The 23,747-nt window shown below is 33.4% G+C and overlaps 1 protein-coding gene across 6 annotated transcripts in view; it reads left to right on the top strand.

Moving 5' to 3' along the window:
* Window positions 1–23,747, top strand: part of diaph2 (diaphanous-related formin 2) — a 763,661-nt gene that overhangs the window by 14,235 nt on the left and 725,679 nt on the right. For 5 of the 6 annotated variants that reach the window (XM_056472168.1, XM_056472167.1, XM_056472172.1 and 2 more), the window contains exons 3-4: window positions 11,974–12,006; window positions 16,212–16,388. In XM_056472168.1, the coding sequence (XP_056328143.1) occupies window positions 11,974–12,006; window positions 16,212–16,388 (210 nt within the window). The remainder of the gene's footprint in view (window positions 1–11,973; window positions 12,007–16,211; window positions 16,389–23,747) is intronic. The other variant, XM_056472170.1, reaches the window with a different exon arrangement.

A 23,747-nucleotide genomic window follows, 5' to 3' on the forward strand; every position in this document is an offset into this window, starting at 1 on the left:
ACAAACAAATTGCTGAATTAAAATGATCGTAGTTACGTTGAATCCAGCTTGGAATGAGAGAATGCAGGGACACACAAAATAACATGGCAGAGTCTTACATTTCTGCGACAGAAATTTTCTCTTTATTTTTAACACATAAAAGAACAGGAAAAAGGATCTGAATAGTCAGTGATTTTACTTTTTAATAAGACAAAAAGTACAAAAATAGCAAATGCGTTGCTTTAAACTTTCATTAATCTGTATATACGGCATTTAGAGCTCAGGAAGTTTTACGATGATAACATTATCCTAAATTTTTTAAAGCTAAATGAAGATTATACAGTGTGTTGTTAAAAGCTCCTCTATTTGGAAAAAAAAAGTTCTGAAAGACATCAAGCCTCCGCCAGGTCAGAAAAAGTAACTCAAAAGTAACATAACACATAACTAACTTAAAAGTTACTAAATAACACAACTAGTTATTTTTTTAGGGAGTAACTCGGTATTGTAATACATTACTTTCAGAAGTAACTTTCCCAAACACTGGTTAAGACCATTTGATTTTGACTGTTGTATTTAGGACTACTTAGTTAGCAATTAGCAATCTGAGGCTATACTTTTACATGATGTTGTAGCCAAAAACAGAAAACAATGTTTTCAAAATGATCTGTGTTTACACATTCATGAAAATGACCAAAAACAGTTTATGTATACCAGCCCAAATTTGGTGCTGTCAGTTTGTTAGTAACCGGTACCTGTAGGGAAGTGATGTTGTGTAGTCGGGGCGGGATGAATCTTGGTGTGGTTTTTGAATTGTTTTCACAAAAAAACATTTGTAATATAAACGAACAGGCTAAATGCACAAAGTTTTCCATTTTTTTGGTAAAAATGTAGTGTAATTGGCCCCTGAGCTCAGCCTCACTCTTGGTCAAATGATCAAATCCTTTAATTTAACCTGCTGTTTTCAATCAGTAATTTACTGCAATCTAAAAGTATTATGGTTCTTTTAATACTATTATATTAACACTGAATATGATTAACTTCCTCCCACATGTAATTATTTGTGCATTCATCAAACCACACTTGCCCAGGGTTAATGGTAGGTTTTGCTTTTTTTTTTTTCTTTGGACTTTCCAAAGCACCACTGAAATTGTTTATTATGTCTGATGTTTGAGGTTAAAATATCAGCTTTTCTCATGAGTTTTGCTGGTTGGTTCAACAAGTTTATTGTGCTACAGGCTTCAGAATAGTTAGTGATTTGCACAAAAATTGTTGACAGGTTCTTGTGACACCAAAAGGCTGACCTTGCTTGGTCGTGTGATGTGGTGATAGAGGACAACTCTGCACATAATGAAGTCATTGTTTCAGCAGCAAAGTTATCTTTTTTCTCTAGAGTCTATTCAGCTTTAGTCACTCTGCACATTTCTAAATTAAAACTAAGCTCAAGCCACAAGGCACACCAGAAACAATTACATTATCTCTGATGATGAGACCTGTTAAACCGCTCTGACATCATTTACGAAAACTTGCAGTCTTATTTTATTTAAATGGGGAAGATACAGGGCAAAGTCTACTGTACAAGCCTTGGTTATTGCTGGAATTTGGGGCTTCCCCAGTAAGTGGTTTGTAAACTCCTGGGGTTTTGTGAGGGAACTGCAGCATTTGTGAACTGTTGAAAGTGCTTATTTAATCATAAATCTAAAATGTAAAGTAAATTAAATCGTTTTATAAAAGTCAAAAATCAGCACTGGGGCTGGGCAATATAGCAAAAAAATAAAATAAAACAAAAATCACAATATAATGTTTAATATCATTTGTTTTCTATGATTATTGATTTTTTTTGTCATCCGTTTAGGAATATTAGGATTTTTTCCCCAAGTTCAGAAACTAACATCATTATTCAAATACATATTGCAACATTACAAATTGTGAAGCTGAATGACTACATTACCCATATGCTAAAAAAATATTTCAGATGAAGTGCTAGTGGCCGAGATGCACAAGAAAAGAAACCAAAAAGCCACTCTGGCGACATCCTTACATTTTTATTTACAATCTCTTCACTGCTGCTGGTCACGGCACTCATATTCATGTGTGTTGTTATTCTGACCTGAAGTGGCAAAACCCAATCTGAGTCCTTTTACATGTTGCGTCTAAAAGCACATGAAAAGCATGAGCACGTGGATTCGGATTCCTTTGTGCTCGCGCTCCTCTGGCACCTCTCATAACAAGGCGACCATTAACTGTTTTCTCAGAGGATAACAAATGAACAAACCATTGCTTCAGTTCCGATACTAGTTTGTATTTATGAAAAGTATGAAAAAGCGCTGCAGTGTTTGGGTGCTCTGCGTCTGCCATTTTTACTGAAATGTGTGTATTGCATACAAAGTGTGAAGCAGATTGGTTAGTTCTACTTCGCGGTGCGCACGCGGCATTCTGGAAAGTTACACCTGAAAGGTGTGCCTGAAAAAAATGCGAGCGTGTCACATGCGTGCCACTTGCGCCACACCAAGCCGTGCGCCTCGATTGGAAAAACCGTAAGCTTATTGGCATTTCTTCGAAGGTGCTAAGCAGCAACATTTTAATATAGCTATTGCACTTCATAACGACACTTTATACCAAACTTTTTTTATTGTTATTGACAATGGTGTTCGGTTAGTAAATACCGATACCGTTTTATCAGCCTAGCACTTACTAAAAGTATTTGAGGTTATACCTTAATATCATGTGACTAACATTGACATTAATTTACATCATTTTACAACCACAAACATGCAAATTGGTTACAAATAAATGACTAAAATATTACAAAATGTCTGAGGGTATTTCAAGTTTCAGTCACATTTTATTTTACAGTAAAATTCCAGCAATTAACTATGATTTTTAGTTCAATGAACTGTAATAATTTAAAATAAAATAATTTCCTGCTCATTGATAGTTTTTAAGGTAGTAGTTGGGTTTAGGTATTGAGTATGACGATGGATATAGAATAAAATTATGCAAAATATTATGCAAATTATGCAAAATATGCACTTTATACCTACCTTAAAAGAGATATGTCTAATGTTTTAATAATAGGCATGTAATCAGTCACTGGTTGATGGTGGGATTGTTACTTAAAATCTGACTAAGCGACATTTCTAAAAAATATTATCATGATGTTTTTTCTATTTCCATATTATATATTATTTTTATCATGATATTAATTTTACAAAAACAGGAAATAAATGCTTTTTGCATATCTTGTAATCCAAAGCCTCATGGAATCCCCTTTTCTCATAAAATAATAATAAAAAAAATCTTTGGTTCATTTATTTTTCATAATCCATAATCTTGACTTAAAGATTTAAAGCCCTCTTTGAGCAAGCTAAAGCAGACTGAGGCCCTGTAAGATGTTTTGATTGTGGAGGTCAAAACCCATCTCTCTGACATAGCCATCAATGTACATATGTGATGTCTAGTTATGTAATATGTATAACATATGACACTGACTTTTTTGTGAGTTTGACAGATGGAGTCTCTCTGTACTAAAAAAGCCGCATAAAGATTCCTTCAAAGAGTTCTGCTTTCTCTGAGTTCCTTTGAAAAATAAATGTGTAGATTGGACTAACCTGAGGGTATATATGCTGCTATCTTTTGGGTGAACTATTCTTGCTTTCAGATCAAAAAGTTTTTTTTAAAAGAAACTAATTCTGTCCCAGTGTGTCCAAACTTTTCTAGTGTCATGAGTGTGTTATTAATACAAGAATCTAGAGCTAACACTGCTTGACTATGAATTTATGACATTATTCCTGAACTAAATTTATGTTGTATGTGTATATTTTTTCCACATTTAGGCTGCATGTCCACCAAATCGTTTTTGCGCTGCAGAAATGCGAGCGCTGTTCAAAAAAACACTCAGCTGTGAGCATTTATGTAGCAGAGTTTTTTTCAGTCGGTTGCCATTACAAGTTGTTGTGGTGGTGATGAGAGTTGCTTGGTATAGTCCTGCCCCTGTGGACACTGATGGCGACACTGATGGTTGAGTGCTGCGTTTTTCAATATGCAATGCCTGAAAAAACAATTCTCTGCGTTGACCGTAAAACAACAATTTAGCACCTCGCTACGCTGCAGGTGCTCAAAAACAGGCAGTATCATCGACAAAAACACTAAATGTTCAGCTCACGAAAAAAAAACCCACGATGGACACGCAGGATGTGATGCTGAACTGCGTCATAGCTCATTACCATAAAGTTGACCTGATTTCAACTCTCCTTGACGCTTACATCATCTAAAATAGGCATGCAACGATTATAGATTTTGGTTGTACAATTATAGTCAGAAATATTCATGGTTATCACGATTATTATGCATTTATTTCAAAACACTACTAGTTTAGAAAAATCACAAAGACTTCTTGTATTTTAAAGTGTTATTTATTGCTGCTCATTAAGTAAATAATACACCACAAAATAATAATAAAAATACAAACAATAGTTCATTTCTCTTTGGATTTAAATTTAAGTGAAAAAGTTTTTACCATTTAAACATAAGTAATAATTTATAAGTAAAATAAATGACAGAGCAATGAATAAATAAATAAATAAAAATAAGAATAAAAATGTATTTGTCTAATGTAAATAATAGCTACATATTAGCTAAGTATTTCCCTTTAAAAGAGAACAAATGTCAGTTCTTGTCATGTGACTTTCAGCATTCTTTCAACTAAGTGAACCTGGAAAGCGTGAGTGCTCCCAATATGCACATGCAAGCCGCGCGCCTCCATTGGAAATAATGAACTTGCACGCGCTAAAGACGGGAAATGTGTCTGACCCTTAGTTAATAGCCTCAGCCATAGTTTATCCAGTGTGCATGGGTTTTAGCCTTGGTGTACAAGTTCGGAAATTTAAACTAGCTTACAGTTAGCATAACTTTGTTGAAACACAGTGTTGAGAAGCTTTTACAATTAACCATGACAAATTTAAGCTCGATTAATAGTGAAATTGGTTAATCATTGCATCCCTAGTCCAAAATGTGACACGCGGCTTTTACCGGAGCTCATTGCTGGCTCCCATTGAAAATAATGACTTTCAGCTACTTTGACACTCTTTGTGAATGCACGGTTATTCAATCATTCATTCATTCATTCATTTTCTTTTTGGCTTAGTCCTTTTATTAATCTGGGTTCACCACAGCGGAATGAACTGCTTATCCAGCATATGTTTTACGCAACGGATGCCCTTCCAGCTGCAAACCATCACTGGGAAACATCCATACACACTCATTCACACTCATACACTACAGACAATTTTGTTTACCCAATTCACCTATAGCACATGTCTTTGGACTTGTGAAGGTTACTCTATCATATTACAAAAAAAGATATTCTGAAAAATAGTAGTTGCTGGGGCTCATTGACTTCCATAGTACTCTTTTGTCCTACAATGCAAGTTGATGATTGCCAGGAACTATCATTCTTTAAAATGTCTTCTTTTGTGTTCAACAGAAAAAAGAAAGTAACTCATAACAGTTTAAAACAACATAAGGAAGAATAAACGATGAGGTAACTTTCTTTTTTGGTTGATCGGTTCCTTTAAAGGGACTTTGGCCTGAACTTGGTGAAGAAAGACAAGCAAAATCAATATTTAATGGTGGCTTGTTATTTCACATGTACAGTATCTGAGTTCCACATGGATGACATCATCGTTTCTCCTCCTGAAGTCAGAGTGAATTGACACAGGCCCTCTCTCTGTTTGGGGGAGAACCACGGAAAGCCAAACACCGGAAAGAGCTTAAGTCTGTATATCATTAGACAGATTACATCTGCAGGGCCTGCCTTATCTGGCTACACTCAGATAAGCCATGGATTGAAAATGAAGTCAAAGAGCCGGCCACCCCTTCTGCTGGATGTTCCCACTTTGCCTCAGTGCAAAAATGATGTACTTTACAATTGCATACACAGATCTATGAGGCCTGCTGCGCTTTCTCTGCTGGGATGGTGAACAGGCATGTCTGGCATCACCCCAGACTCCCCAGCAGGGCTGTCTCTGTGCCAACCTCTGCAAACTATGTGTTGTGCTGCTGCTTTCCCATGGAAGTGGATGGATAGCCGTTTGTCAAATTGATATTGGCCAATATGAGTTGCAGAAAACATCACGGCTTAATGTGCATTTCGGCATGTTAATGTTTAAAGCAAGAGGGGAGATTGAATTAATGCTTTCCATGGCCATTTTAGCTTAAGTGAGCCTTTAGTACAGAAATATTACACATCGACCTGAGTTATGCATCTAATGTAAATGTAAATGAATGAATAAAAGCTTTGACTTAAACAACCTTGAGGTGTATTGAAGCAGTAAGCCAGGAGGTTGTGTATTTTTAGGTTTATTTATAATACTTTTTTATTATTATTAATAGTTTATCATTAATATTTATTTTTAATTCAGCTTATTTTTAAAATTATTATTTTATTATTTTTTTTAGTATTTATATTTTTTAAATTGTGTATTTATTATTTCTTATATATATATATATATATATATATATATATATATATATATATATATATATATATATATATATATATATATATATATATATATATATATATATATATATATATATTTTTTTTTTTTTTTAATTAATTGATATTTTTTATTTTAAGGATTATATTTATTTATATATTTGTTTATTTATTTGCTTTTTTAAGTATTTATTTAGTTATTTGGATGCACATTAAGATCGTAGTTGATGTACAGTGCTCAGCGTAATTGAGAACACCCCATTTTGAAAATTAATATTTTTACCCATTTCTCAGTGAATATAGACAACATATTTTGGTGCATTTGAACAAAACAGATTTATTAAACAGATATATATTTTTAAATATTATTTTAGTCACCAAACATATTTAGAAATTGAAAGATAATACTATTCAATTCAAGCAAAATATTGCAAAAAAAAAAAAAAAATTCCACTAATTTCTTCTTTTTTTGTTTCTCTCGATTTTCCTCTTTTTTGTATTTAATATTTTTCTATAGCATATTAATTTGGGTGTACCAGTTCTTGGATCGTTATCGTAAGTTATTTTTTTAGATAAGCTCCAGATTTGGCTTCAGTACTGGCTAATCTAATGTATATGGACAAATATAATAATGTATAGCTTCCTATTAAAAATATATATTTAAAATATAGATTTGTGAGGGGTGTACTAATATATGCTGAAGACGATAATGTTATATTGACCAGTTTATTTATTTATTACTGATAAATATTATAGCTGCTAATTGAAAGATGACATGATATGAAAAATTGCCAATTTTGAATAAACAATGCATAACAGATTTTTAAATGTTTTATTTTCATTAGAGCAAATGGATGGCATGTAGATGAATGCGTAAAAATCTATATGAAAGCATGTCTAAATATTAAATCAGTAGTTTTAATTTTAAGTACTACAATTAGGCATTACAGTACATCATGAAAAATGGATATTCATTCAATATAAGCAATATTAAATCATATCATAACATTTTAAAATATAAGCTGATAACTAATTTCATGTCACATTACATATTGCACACTCCTAAATATTTGAACACTGGTAAATAGGTTTTATTAGTGCCAAAATTTATTTATTATTTATAATATTTATAATAGCTGGCATATTTGATTTTAAATTGTGGAAATGATCCTGAATTTGTAGTTCTTTATAGTTAATAGCGTTGCCTTGCCATGAATTTGAATGGGATTAATTTGTTACCAATACTTTATGCAAAGTAATTTAAAATAATTTGAGCTTTACTGCTGTTTCCTTTGCCTCATTAAATGATTTATTTACCTGCCTGTACCCTAACCACCCTTTTGTGCTATTACCTTTGTCTCTCTTCCCATCAGGCTATTGTTTGGCATCCTGTTGGCCTCTACTCACACTCCATGGGCAAATACAACCAACAATCAGTGTTGATTTTAGTTGTCAAAGCTTTTATGAGCAGAGCAGCCCACTGTACAAGATCAGTGCTGATATTTAATCTGGACTTTACTGTACTCTACTGTGGGATCACCATCCAAAGTTTATAAGCTGTAAGAAAGCCATTCTTTTAATACCTTGATTTTGGCTGTGCGAAATCTAGCCTGATATTTGTGTATGTCTATTATAGGGTTTGACGTGCTCATTCTAGCTCTGTGTTTAATTAAAACGTCCCTGTGTGAACACGAGGAGCTGTTGGCCACCGAACGCTCAGTTCTTAAGAAGCAGAAAGTTGCCAAGAACTGTTAGGTTCAAGCGAGCCATTGTTCGAGGACAATTAAGACCAATTAAAATAACCCGATTTGCCAGAAAGCATTTACAACAGCTTTTTTGTTGCTCTCCTCATCCTCTTTGCTTGTTTTCCCGAGTCCAACAAAGCAGATGGTGTCCGCTAGAAGCTACTTTCTCCTTTTAAGTGTTTTGGCCGTGTTTGTGAGGCTGAGAATTTCTCTGATGGCTTTAGTAAAACATTGATTGACCAACTGTATGTGTTTGTGTTGATTGGTGTGTGCCTCCTAGTGGTGGAACCCATAATGCCTCAATGCTGCTGTCAAAACCTTATATCAGAGCTCTCCAAAGCAAAAGCTGTTCCATTTGCTCGGGTGTTTCCAATTAGCTAACTTAAGAGTTAGCTTGGACTTAAGTAGTTGTGTAATGTGTTGACCTGCGCAATTGCAATTCATGTCGCTCTTTATGTAAGAGCTGGGGGCTGCTATTGTGGGGGTTTGGGATTTTTCTGTAATGAATAAAGCTTTATTTTGATAAAGAATTTAATAAAGTTGTGCGGCCCTGAAGGTGTGTCGTTAAATCATAATGCAATATTTGGCCCTGTTGACTGTCTGATGTGTTGTCGAGGTGCAATATTAATGACCAGCCCTAGAGTCAAAACACAATTACCCAAAGTTGTTAAATGGTTTTTAATTAGATTTTTAGATTTTAATTACTTTCAATAACAAATGCACATCCGTGTTCCTACACTCTGAAGCCACTTCGGGCTGTTTGATCTGTAAAACAATAATCCCAATTCGCCCATTATTATTTTAACAATATCTTTTCGGGAAAGTCTTTGCCTGCAAGTTTGGTTTGGGCTTTATAACGACCTTTTTATGACCCTTTTTAAAGCACTTAACGTTCTTTGTTATTAAAGGTTATTGTAATATTATTATTGATGATTCACTCCCATGACACACTTCCGTTCAGAACTGTTCAGAACCCAACTGTTGCAATATCCCTGCGCAAGCTGCAGCCCTGGGGCAGTGCTATAATGGGCGGGTAAGCGTAGGACTGGGGGGCTGGGAGATTAACCGTGGAGTGAGCAAACCTGCGGGATGTTCTGCTTTATGGCAGCTTCTCCATGGAGCTGTGCTCGTTAACACTCATCCCGCTCCGTACGGCATATGGAGACCCATCTCTCCCCCTGCGTGCTTCATCTCATAAACGCCAATCCCTGCTGTAGCCACAAAGATAAAGCACATCTGTTAGGAAATGAGTGAAGGCGGAGTTGTGAAGTGGTGTGTGTGTGTGTGTGTGTGTGTGTGTGTGTGTGTGTGTGTGTGTGTGTTTAGTTTTTTCTAAATTGTGTTTGAGGTCAATACAGCCAGACCGATCAGGTTGTAAGATGAATCTAATGGGTTGCTTCATGAAGCACAGAGCTCATAGAGAGATTCAGCATTCCCTGCTGGATTGATCAGCATGTGTTGGCTTTTGGATGCTGGTAATTAGCATGAGATGGCTATGTTTCGGTGTCACTTTTGGGGTTGATTGATTAGATCAACCAGCAAGACAACTTTGGTTTACTATTTTTACCAAAGAAGTCACAGTGGTCTTTTCCAAATCTCTTTCTCTTTATTAGTCATTTTGCAGAAAACTCTGTATACTACCTTGTTCTTTTATGAGAAAGTTTGGAGCTTTGTTTTTGCAGCAGCACTTTTCAAGTTGCTTTTAGTAAAAGGCTGAATGAACAAAATGTAAATGATCAGTTGAGGTATTAAATGTAATACAACTTTTAAAACTTACTGTCATGAAAAAATGTCATTAAATAACTCATCCATGATCCAAAATCAGCAAATCTTTCTTCTGCGACCAATAAATGTCATCAGTATAGGTGAGGTAAAAAATCGATCCTGTGTCAATTTGTAATTTGTCTTTTAAAAAAAAAAATCAGTTTATTTTTGATTATGAATTGCATTATGGGAGCATTATCTCTGCTATTTTTAACTGTACAATTTAGTTGCAGTTTAAGTTAAGTTTATTGCCATTTTAGTAGTTTGCAATTAGGGCTGCACGATATTAGAAAAATCTGATACAGTATTGTGATATTTTATTTTTCTGCAATAAATATTGCGACATGAACAGTTTCACAAGATAGTTTGAATGATGGTTATCCAATGGAGTCTAACCATATTCAGGTACAGAATTTGAATAATCACAATGCAAAAAATGCTTTTCTTACTTAGTTTTGTCTTGTTTCTAGTCCAAATATCAAAAGTTTCTTAAAGCAAGTAGAAATGTTTTTAAGTTTTCACCATCAGAAGAAATTTTATAAAGATTTTTTTCCTTTGAATCAAGTCAAATTATCTGCTAGTGGGGTAAATGAAATTATTTTGTTTTTACTTTGAAATGTATATATTTGGACTAGAAACAAGACAAAAAATTTAAGTAAAAAAAAATGTTTTTGCATAAATCATATAAATTCCGTATAAATACAGTGATTAAATACAATTCTGTAGCTCATGGTCAACTATAGTTCAGACTCAACATTGTATGTCTTTGCAATGTGACTATTGCGGATGCGCACATTGCGATATCGATGCTGAAAACAATATTTTTCGCAGCCCTATTTAAAACTATATATTGTATAGAAAATAATATATAGAGAAATAAGTTAAAATATGAAAAAGCATGTATAAAAATTACAAACACCAACCTAACCTAATATTATATTAAAATGCCAATAAAAGTAACTTTTTTTGGAGGAAATATCCCGCATTGCTATTCAAAAGCATAAAGAAATAAATAAGAAAACTAAACAAAATATGAATCATAGCACAAGGTATAGGAAAACTCTTAATTTTATGATACTCTTTTACAGTATAAACTCTGAATCGTTTCCAGAGAGAATAGCAGTGCATTTTCAAAATCTCAGAATGAATGCAAAGTCGATTTCTCAAATGATTATCCCCCACAGTTTTAGTCAGTAGTGTCCAACATGACCGCAGTATTTTTATTGTTTAGTAAAATGATGTGCAGTACACAATTTTTTGATAGTGGACAGTAATTCTATTCTGCTTTTGCAGGGTGCCAAAAGAGCTTTGCTTTGAAAAGCTGATCTTTTCAGCATTGCTCACTTTTTGGACATTTAAATTTAAACTTAAAAAATATATATTTATATATTATGCAACTTTAGTAATTTATTCCAGTTTTAGTTAAAAGCGTACATACATTGTGATCTTCAACGATCCAAGCTCTTTATCTTCAGGAATGAACACATGGAATTGAAAGGAGAGCGACTAGGATCAAAGTTTCTTGGCAAGAGTTTTGCTATTTCCTCTAATCATTTTTCTCCAAGTGGTCCGTCTCCTCTTCCTGCATTGTCTCCGCTGTAACCCAGGGCAGAATGTGACTGTTCAAAGCCTTGTTCATCAAAGCTAAAGTTCCACTTTTTCAAATTATTTGATGGCCATTTAATGGTAAATTATAGTAAATAATTGATCTTCATGACTCCTGCTGTTATACAAACATTTGATAATGTTGTTAGTGAACAGACTCCACTTTACTAACAGAGGTTATGCCTGTTTATATTGTATCAGCAGTGGGTTCAACTTTCCATGCTGTACAGTTGGTACTTTGCTTAGGGTTGGATAAGCTTTTTTGGTTTTGTTTATATCTGCAATTTTTTTGCATGTGGATTTTGGGTTCTCCCTTGCACAAAGGCACAGCAATTTTTTTTTTCCATTGGCCCTCATTTCTATGTTGTCCTTTCCCTTCAACAGAACATACACATAAAAACATTGGCTGATGACATGGTAAGGTTTCTTTTATTTTGTGTGTCTTTCTTTTTCGCTTTTGTTTTTTTCATCTTTTTTCCATCTTAACCCCGACTCTTAGAGCGTTGTTAAAGTGAAGTGATTGTCAAAGAGAGATCAAAGACAAAAAAGACAAAGCAAAACTGTCTTTTTTTATCACCCAGTCATAATCAATCAATCTAAAGTTCACTACAGGTCAAGAAAATAGAGTTCAAGCAGACACACGGCAACTTGATGAAATAGTTCATGATAAGTTTCCAGACCTTGTCTTCTTTTTAATTTTGGTCTCTCCTTGAACACTTGCATTTTACAACAGAGTGTGTTTTTGATTCTTTTAATTCATTTGTTTTGTTTTCATCCATAAAGGCATGTTTTTTCAGTGTAATGACAGACTAACAGTGACTGGTGCATGGCCTTTCTTCATTCTCTCAAAGCCAGTAACCCGTGACTGGCAGAAGCCGTTCTCATCTCTTTCTAATTAGACAGAAACCTTAAAACTCGTCATGTCTTGCTGTCTAATGTAGTGCAGAATCCTGTGTGTGATACTGTCTTTGTATTCATTATGACTGTAAAGTGAACGTTAAAAAAGGGAGATGACACGGGTAATGTCACTCCTGTGATTTCTACCGTGGAAAGGTAAAGTAAGTAGGGTGCAGGTGAGTCAAATGTCAAGCATTGAACTTTGTACTGTGTTCTAAAACTTTCTAATAAGTAACCAAACACCTGTGGTTCACTTAAAATGACCCTTGTCAAATCAAAGTGTGTTTTGCGGGTTGTGTGGGTTAGCTAGCTTTGAAGCCATTTATTTGCCATTTATTTGCTGGTGTGCTAGTGTAATAAATGGGGAAACAATGAACAGGTTTTAGATCAAACATTATACCAAAGTTGAGAACTGTAAGATGAATAAAAGGTTTTTGTAAACCTTTTACATTTAGCCTGCTTTTATTTGATAACTGATTTGGTCCCACTTCATATTAAGTGACCTTAACTATTATGTACTTAAATAAAAAAATTATATATATATATATTGCATTATGGGTGGGGTTAGGGAAGGTTTGGTGGTATGGGTAGGTTTAAGGATGGGTTAAGGTGTAAGGGATGGTCAACAGTATAACTATAAATATAATTCCATAATTAATTATCGATAAATGAATTAGCATAAGTACAATGTACAATGTATTTGCACAATAAGTAATGAACTACTAATTTCATTGTAAATGCATATTAGTTAAGGCCACTTAGTATAAAGTGGGACCAAAAAGGTAATTGATTGTTTTGAATTTTTAATGGTCAGTACTCTGATCTTTAGTATTCTTTTCATATCATTCTAATGTACTGACTTGTTGCTTAGCTAACATTTTATTTTGTATTAGTAATTTATTTACTAAGGAGCTTTTAATGAATATAAATGTAATTAAAGAAAAAAAAAGTGGTAACACATTAGTTTTATTTATTTTTTAAGTTAAGAAGAACTGTAATTAATTAATAAAATATATAATAATAATAAATATAAAATGTTGTTTATTTAACAGGAAATGTAATTTTACAAATTACAACTTTGGATTTTAACAGTAAAAGCATTCTTAAAAAATATGTTACCTAGTGAATTATCTCTTGCTAAATAATTATATCTTTATATAGTGTTACCAGAAAAACACATTTTTTATTTGCAAGCTTAATTTTTGATCACTGCAATGTATGCTTGCTGAATTAAAAAGCATTAAATAACAACATAAAAATAAAACATATACTAACCTTAAATTTGAATGGTAGTGCATATACTTTTGAAATTTGCTATAATTTCTGGTGATGACTGTGTTTGAACTTCACATATTTCTATCCAGTTTGATACTTTCAAATAAGAATGTTCTTTTCTCTCCAACCATCATAATTAAAAGCCCATTAGCTCTTTTTATAAACTAAATAAAACTTTAACATTCCTGTCCTGTTTTTTTAGAAGGCCTTGCACATTCTTAAAATTCTTACTGTTAGAAATACAGGTCCAGTCATTTATAAATATAATAGTTTTAATAACTCATTTCTAATAACAGATTTCTTTGATATTTGCCATAATGATAGTAAATTATATTTGACTAGTTATTTTTCAAGATACTAGTATTCAGCTTAAAGTGCAATTTAAAGACTTAACTAGATTAATTAGGCAAGTTAGGCTAATTAGGCAACTTATTCTATAACGATAGTTTGTTCTTTAGACAAAAATATATAAAAAAACAGAGATGCTCCGATCAGCATTTTTGGGGCTGATCACCAATTACCAATCACCAAAATCATGATCTGCCGATTGCCGATCACTTCCGATCACAGAATGGCAGGGGAAGGGGAATCTTTTGTCTATAATCTAGCAGAGTTTGCACAAATTATAGAAATGAAACTAACTCTAAATTAACTGTATTGGAAAAAATTGTAGAAATGGCTACAGTCAAGATCTTGAAGAACCACCAAGTGTTTATTTTAGAGAATGAGAACTTAAGGCTACTATAAGCCATCTTTCCCAAATACTGCAGAGTAACTTAAAATTATTCCAAACAAAGAGGGGTCAGACAGACCAACACACATCAGATCAGCTTAATGGGATGTAATACACTAATTACATTTAATAATTGGAGGCAAAATGTATAACTTGTTACACCTAAACTGGCGGCTGCCACAAAGGACAAAACTATGGCAAGTGTTTTTTTCTGTTATTATTATAAACATCTGATGTAGTTCAGACACCAACACCTACATCAGATCCAAACAATAAAATAATGTAGTAAGCTACTGTAAGCAAATGCCGTCGTTCCTAAATAACAAGGCAGAGAAACAAGAAGGAACAACCAAATGAACTAGTACCTAATGAATAAGTAGTACCTAATAAAAAGATACAAGTATCTAATGATTATGTGCTACCTAATGAATAAGTACTAGTATTTAATACTTAAGTACTAGTATCTATTAATTAGGTACTAGTATCTAATTAATAAGTACCAGTATTTAATGATTAACTAACAGTACATAAAAATATGTACTAGTCCCAGCTGGAATACATACTAGTCAACACTGAGTAGTTGATATGTCAATAACAGATCTCATAGAAATCAATGGAATTTTTTTTTTTTACATCTGTTACTAGTAACAACAGAATAGTTACTAGTCACTAAGACAAGTACTGGTTTCTAATAAAAAACCTAGTATCTATTTAATAGGGACTAATATCTAATGAATACGTAATTGTATCTATTTAATAGGTACTAGTATCTAATGAATAAGCATTAGTATCTAGTGAATAAGTACTAGTACTTAATGGAAAAGATAGTATTTAAAAAAAAAAAGCAAAAGTAACATGAAAAAAGATACTAGTAGGGTTATAGGTTAAATGTCAAAATGGCTTGCCATACATGCACAGCAATCTGGAGAGTGTGTGCCACACACGGTAGGCCAGGAAAAACTGCGTCTCTCATTGCTTTCTGCATGTCTTTGCTGTTGTTCATCGAGGCAAATGAATTCCATAATTCTGAACGCGATGTCTTTCCACCTCATACTATCCCTGCTGTATGGTTCACGTCGTTTAATCATACTTCTCATACTCTGCATATTCAGTTGTATGGCGCGTTCTAAGATGCCTAATCATGTTAGTGGTGGTCAAATGCTGTTGCTTGCTTTTACCTTGATGGATTTCATCACGACATATATTGCAAACGGCTAACTTTACGTCTTTATTCGACACTTTGAAAAAGACGGGGGAACTCATGTTGCCACTGGTAAACCCCACTCTGGTTTTTACCTTTGCGCCGTGCATGCACGTGTGAATCGGAACTTTTGGGGTTAGCCTATCAAGCTATTTTTAGCCAATATCGACTGATCATGATCGATCGGTGGCTGATAAATCGGAGCATCACTACAAAAAAAATTGCTTAAAGGGGCTAATAATTCTGACTTTAAAATGGTTTTAAAAAAAAATTAAAAACTGTTTCTATTCTAGCCAAAATAAAGCAAAAAATACTTTCTCCAGAAGAAAAAATATTATAGGAAATACTGTGAAAAAATGTCTTTCTCTGTTATACATCATTTAGGAAATATTTAAAAAAGAAAAAAAAAATCACAGGAGGGCTAATAAGTTTGACCTTAACTGTATGTGTTGTTTATAAATTCAGACATCAGCACTTGTTAGTTTCTTTAACTTTAACTTTACTGTGTCTCTGCAGCGGGACAGAATCACCAGTTTTCGAAAGCAAGGCATGAAGAAGGAGAAGCCTCTTATCCAGCACCCCACAGACCCCATCTCCACCCAGACTGAGCTGCCTGTGCCCCAGCCGCTCTTCGACGAGCGCTCCATGAACCTGTCAGAGAAGGAGATCGTCGACTTGTTTGAGAAGATGATGGTGAGTGTGTTTTCTCTACCCTGAGATCTGCACTCTGCCCCGGGCTCTGTATGACCTCGGACGCCCTATATCACTGATTCATATCAAAAGCGTGGAGCTCATGTTAAGAGTGTCAATTAGGCTATCAAAAACCAGACTTTTTGCCTCACGCATTTACCAGCCACATAAAATGAGATTAGCTAGAATTTAGATCAAGCTTAATACTCCCAAGTTTTTTTTTGTTCAATATAAAAACGTTGATTGGAAATGAAGACCCACATTTCTGTTTTTCATTAAACATTTAAGAAAGCCCCTGTGGAAATTCACTTAATTAAATTGAACTGAATGCACATTTGTGGTTTACTTGAAATCTTCAATATATTATTAAAAAGAAAAACTGGAGATAATGCTTGCGGGAGTATAAATTTAATTCAGTATCATTTAAGTATGTTTGACCAAAACGCATAGGTGTACTTAGAGAGAAGACGCTTTCATTGCTGTTTCTTAACACACGTCATAGAAAAATAATGTGCTTCATGTTTCATTGAAGGACACTTATTTAATGTTACTTTATAATATATTTGTAATCTGCCCAATAATTTACTATTTAATATATTTAGGTACATCACCTTTTTCCATAAATTCTCAGAAATAAGGGCCATATGACGTTTTTTAAAAATATTTTTACTCAAATTACATTTTATTTTTTTCCAAATAATTTTCTTTTTTTTCATTTGAATTATTCTGATTTTATAGTAGGGCTGTGCGATTTGGTCTAAAATCAAAATCCTGACTAATTTGAACATTTTAACTCGATTACGGTTATTGAACGATTATTCTATTTATTTTATATTATTGGTCTCCTAGTTCACTGACAGGTTTTGAACAGTAAATATGCTGTGAGAGACTTCTGAATGAAGGGTGCATTGCTTGATTTTAAAATAACTGGAGGAAACACACTATCAGCTATCTATGATTATTTATTGAACATCAGCGATGAACAACTAAAATTAAAACACACATTGCCTAAAACTAAAGACTTTTTTCTTATAAAAAATTTTAAATAAATATCTTGTACTTTTGGTAACAAAATAAATACTTTTTCAATGTTTTTCATATTAAAAGTAGAAAATAAGCAGCATCTCTTCTAAATAAAATTACTTCTGTATATTCTGGAAATAATATTTTAAACTAATATTTTAAACAAGTATTTTGTTGGAAATAATAATTTGAATGTAATCGAAAATATGCCGCCTCAAGGCATCTCTGGAGAAGAATGGGTCCATCATCCTCCTTGACTAGAGATCAGATGTGGCTGCAAAGTAGCCACAGATGTATAAATTAGCCTCAGCCTTTAACAGAATGGGGTCACTTGACTCCACATGCGCTAGGGAAAGTAACTGGAAAAAAATGTCCTGGAAAAATTAGATCGATTATAGGTGTTCAGGATGCTGATTTCGATTACTTTGTTGAATCGCCCAGCCCTATTTTGTATTACATTTTCTGGAATCCATTTTAATAAAAACAGTAATAAAAAGTAGGAATAAAAAACAAAACATGCCCAATTATTTGAAATTATGAAATGTATTAAATTTAATCACAATTTATTAAATGTTTAACAATGATTACACTTTTAGGAAACTTTTAAAAGGCCATATGATGTTTTTTAAATATATGTTTTTTCCAAATTACAATTAATTTTTCCACCAAAAAAATCAGTTTGAATTTTTCACAATTTTTATTTAAAATTTTCTGAAATCCATTTTAACAAAAAAAAATGTTTTGGGAATAAAAAAAAAACTGTGCAATATTTGAAATATTTGAAGAAATGTATTCAATTTAAAAACAATTTATTAAATGGTAACCATTGATTTCAATTTTAGGAAACCTAATGTAAAAATGTAAATCTGCATATCAAAAGTTCATTAATAATTTCATTGAATTTATATTTAAATTAAATTACACTTTGATTTAAGTGCAGTTACAAACCATTGCAAAATAGTTAGTATTAGCAAAATAGTTTTAATTGTAATATTTAAGTATACACTACAGGTCAAAAGTTTGGAGTCAGTTTTTTTTTTTTTTTTTAAGAAGATTATCGTTTATCAAGGCACCATTTATTAAATGCATTTTTTTTAAACTGTTAAATATTTATAAAAATTTTAAATGACTGCTTTATTATTGTATGTAGTTTCAAATGAAATGATTACTCCAGTCATTATTGCTATTACTACTAATAATAATGATAATAATTAATATTAGTGATTTCTGAAGGATCATGTGACTGAAGACTGGAGTAATGAAGCTGAAAATTCAAACTGAAATCACTGGAATAAATAATTCAATTAAATTATAAACTACTTTTGAACAGCTATTTTATAGTGCAATAACATTTCACAATTTTACAATTTGTACTGTATTTATGATAAAAATAAATGCAGCCTTGGTGAGCAGGAAAAGCTTATTTTAAAACATTTAAAAATCCTACTGACCCCAAACTTTTGACTGGTATATATATTAGTTTCATACTTTTACAATGCATTCCCTTTTGTATTTTTTTTATTTTGGTTTGTATAATATGTTTTCTACCTGGAATTAAAACCTAAGATCTGTAGTAAAAGCAATTTGTTCCGTCGTATATTTACGTAATAGCAAACACAGTCACGTTTATGATGCATAGATCGTCAAAGACACCTTATCTTTCTTCATCTCTCTTGCTGCTGTCAATCACAAGTGGAGAATTGGACTTGAGAGTTTTGCACTCTCTGCCGACAGTTTGCATTAACTGAGCCTTGGCTCGGCTTGACACTTGTTCGTTTCTCCCCTCTGGGAGAGAATATACATTAGCTACCACGCTTTCATATGCATGACTCTTCTTGCTAATTCCGCCATTATGTGTGATATGTTGACAGCTGTCAATAGAGCACCCGCCACATATGATAGAACAAGCTGCTGTAACAGATGGGGAGAAACACCGTATTGTTGTCTAAACAGTTTTATTTTACCGAATGCAGTTTTTCTCCCCTACCTGTGAAGTTTCTGCTCTGTTTATGTGTACAGAGACGCACACATTCCCTTCAATTCCCAAGACACCAAAACCAACAGGGCTGCAGCATACGCTGTCCCCAATTGAACTCGGGCTTGTTTTGGCCTAGACAAGTCAAAAAACTAAATCTGGCTGCAGAACAATGAAAGGATTATTTTCCAGACAAGAAAAATGTTTGCTTTGTATTAGTTTTTTTGGGGTCAGAGCTCTCCCTATCCTGCTTCTGTTGCAGCAGAGTCTGTCAGTGATGCTTTTTTTCATTATTCGAATGTTTCTGTGGATTTATTGTCTGTAGATCGGAAACTCTGCCAATTTAGCGGCACCTGAGCAGAACGGCTCTTCAGTGCCCATTTTATGTACTTTAAACTGCCTCCCAGGCTCCACAGTGAGTTGTACACCTCATTAGGTAGATATCGTACATATTGATAATTGACCCGCGCTCGTGTCAAAGGCAAAAAGATTACTGGACTTCCCGCCAGCACTATTCTTTGACTGATTTTTCAAAACAGACTGCATTTATGTGTGTGGAAACGGGTTGCTTACCCATTGTGTGATGCTTGCTATGGCATTTCATTGAAATTTCTTTTTGCTTTGTAATAGGTAGAGTTGGGACATCAGTAGTTGAATCGTTTGCCTTAATCTGAATAAAATAATAATATGATTAAGGTGTTTACATGAGTTTCTTTTTGAATGTTCCTTTCATGATCCAGTTTTACATGTTATAGCACATAGATGGATTAAGGTCATTGCATCACTGCGATATCTACGTTTCCTCCTGAGTTTCATGTAATTTCGGGTGTTTCATTTGACATTTTTCGACTTTAACTGCAGTTCGACAGTTTTACTTTCATTCAGCAACATATTGCATTGTTCATGCCTCGTGAAAAACTGGGGTATTGGATGAGAATATGAAGTAAGGTCTGGTGGAAGAGTGTTGTTATAATGGAATTTGATACTGCACACCCAATAGAAAGAAAAAAAAAACTCTGCAATTCATGGCGCAGGTGCCTGTGGTCCTTTAAGGTAATTAAAAATCACTGTTTACATGGTAAACTCTTAATCAGAGTATTGTCCTAATCGTGTTAAAATCTGAGTATTGGTGTCCATGTAAACGTGCCAGATGATGTCGCAAGCTGTCAAAGACAAGTGCATTCCTCTGCATTTAAGTTGATTCCCTGTGCCTTGAAATGTATCACTAAGTTTGATGTGCTTCCCATCTTACTCGCAACTTTTGTAAAGCATGTGCTTTACGTTGCGGTGTCAGAATCATTGCTTGTACAATATACTCATACTTTAGAATATTTAGTTTAAGCAAATTTGATGAACGCAATCATGCGTGTTGATGAATCTGAAGGGAGTTGCTCACCGGATGTGCTGTACTGCACTTGTTGCCTACATGTGTGCATTCCCGAAGCAACAAGAACAAATGCCTAACATCGCAGATGGTGTCCGTATACCTCAAAGTTGTTTAGAATGAAATGTTAAGAGAGGGTGTGACATCCATAGCCTACCTATGTGTGCCTTTGATGTACTCTTTGATGCTTTTTACATCCATGTCGCATCACCAGTGGCACCTGAATTAGGCATCGAAATTCATACGCTAATTAAGTCCGGTCCATACCGCTTACATGGGTTTCGGTACAAATGAAAGATGAATTATTGATAAACGGATTTGGTATATAGTTTGTAGGTCAATGTGAATGTAACAAACTACAATTCACTACTATACAAAAGGTTTGGTCAGTACTTTTTTATTCTTATGCTCTAAATTGCTGCATTAAAAAAAAAAATGGTAATATATTTTAAAGGGGGATGGCATGGTGGCTCACTGGTTAGTACTGTTGCTTCACAGCAAGAAGGTCGCTGGTTCGAGTCCTGGCTGGGCCAGTTAGCATTTGTGTGTTGAGTTTGCTTCGTTCAGGTGCTCCAGTTACCCCCACAGTCCAAAGACATGCACTATAGGTGAATTGAATAAACTAAATTCTCTGTAGTGTATGAGTGTGTGTGTGTGTGTGTTTGTGTGTGTGTGAATGAGTGTGAATGGGTGTTTCCCAATACTGGGTTGCAGCTGGAAGAGCATCTGTGTAAAACATATCATAGAATAGTTGGTTGTTCGTTCTGTTGTGGCAACCTCTGAAATAAAGACTAAGCCGAAGGAAAATGAAACGAATTAATGAATATATATAATTTATTGATGGCAAAGCTACATTTTCAGTAGCCATTATGCTAGTGCTGCTCAATATTATTTTGTGAAAACCTTTTATATGATTTCTTAATGAAAAGAATGTTAAATAACAGTTGTTGTTAAAGTTTTATTGTCATTTTTGATCAGTTGTGTCAGATGCTTCCTTGATGGATAAAAGAACAAACAAAATCTTAAAATGAAGGAAAAAAGACAACAAAACTCCAGACTTGCGAAGGCTAGCGTAGGCTGTTGATTTTTCTTTGTGGAACAGAAAACAAGAAATTGAAAAAAGATTTAGTTTATTTTTTCATATCTGTTATGCTGAAATAGGACAGAAAAATAAAGTTGTCCGTTTGACTTTGTGCTAAAGTCTTTTCAAGTCAGTGATGAATAGATGAAATTTAGGTCATCATTCAAAAATGTCTTGCCCTGTGCTATAGCTTTCAAATGAAATATTGCACATTTCGACACATTGCGTCAGGTCGGACATCAAACATTGTTGGTTCTTGTGTTTCTTGGGACCAAATATCTTTGACGTCAAAAATGATATTTATGTCTTTTGCCTTTTTGAATTGTAGTCCAAAGGGAATCCATTCTTGGGTTTGCAGAGCTATTTTTTAATGTGATGGCAGACCATAGAGCTAAACAGTGTCCCCTAGTGTCTAATTTTTTCATTTTTGCTTTCCATTGATGTTATGGCTTTCAGTAAGATAGCATGTCTTTATTACAGCTTTAAAATATAAACCTATCTTCCATTTGTTTTCTAGTCAAATAGTGACCCGGTCATATGCACAACTGAGTCATGCAGCACATTGTCTGTAATCGCTGTGCATTCTCTGACAATGTGGGCTATAATCAGTTTGATTTGTTCATTTGTTTCAAATGTTTTGCACCAATTTTCCACCCGCCAGAGACTCTTGGCCCTCCATATTTTCTCGTTGCGTTAGTAACTGCCTGTCACTCTCACATAACCTCTCAATTGTTGTTTTTGTTCTCAAGATAGCGGAACATTAAACCTGGGCTTCAATTTGCTGCTTGACAAGCCAGGCAGGTTTACAGGCCTGAAACATGTTGCACAGAGTAGAATTGACTTTTATGTATCGAAAGCATAATAATCATAATGAAGCAATTGAGGAAAAATTGCTTCACTTTTTCAGTTGCCATTTGACATTGAGATCATAGATCAGGTAGTCCAATGGTCTATATAAGCAAAATCACATCCAACCTAATATATGGGCTTTTATATTATATTATATTATATTATATTATATTATATTATATTATATTATATTATATTATATTATATTATATTAAATTATATTATATTATATTAAATTTTATTTTATTTTATTTTATTTTATTTTATTTTATTTTATTTTATTTTATTTTATTTTATTTTATTTTATTTTATTTTATTTTATTTTATTTTATTTTATTTTATTTTATTTTATTTTATTTTATTTTATTACGTTATAGGATCTGTGATTATAGTTGACCAGGAATCACAGTCCAGAATATTGTGAGTGAGGTTTTCAGTTGCTTGTGTTTTTACGGCTTGTGACTAAGATTTCAAGTGAATTTAAAACGTGTATAAGAAATAATGTTTGTAGCTTTAGCAATGATTAATTGCATTTAATTTTTACAGTGAAGACTATACAGTGTTATTTATTTACATTTAATTATTCAATTTCTGTTCCTGAATACAGTTGGACTCTCCAAAAAACAAAAAATTAATAGTCCATTTTATTTGTCTTTGCTTTATTATTCTTATCTATGGTTATAAATTGTATATATAATATTTTAATGCAGATGGGTTGCGGTTGGAAATGTATCCACCATATAAAACATATACCAGAGTAATTGTCGGTTCATTCCACTGTGGTAAACCCTGATAAATCAGGGAATAAGCCGAAGCAAAGTGATTATATTTAGATGCACTAGGGGTGCAATGGATCACAGTTGATCCATACGGATCACAACTCACAGTTTTGAACACATGTGACCTACGAATTAATACATTCTTTTTAACTTGTAGATTAATCCTAAATTTGTAACAATTGCAGAGAGATTGAGTCTCGCGTCATTCAAATCACATGTATGAAAGCATTTAGGCTTTCCTCTAAAATATAATGATGATGGAAGAATTCGT

The sequence above is a fragment of the Danio aesculapii genome, chromosome 14 (assembly GCF_903798145.1).
Source record: "Danio aesculapii chromosome 14, fDanAes4.1, whole genome shotgun sequence".
In the NCBI taxonomy this organism is placed as follows: domain Eukaryota; kingdom Metazoa; phylum Chordata; class Actinopteri; order Cypriniformes; family Danionidae; genus Danio; species Danio aesculapii.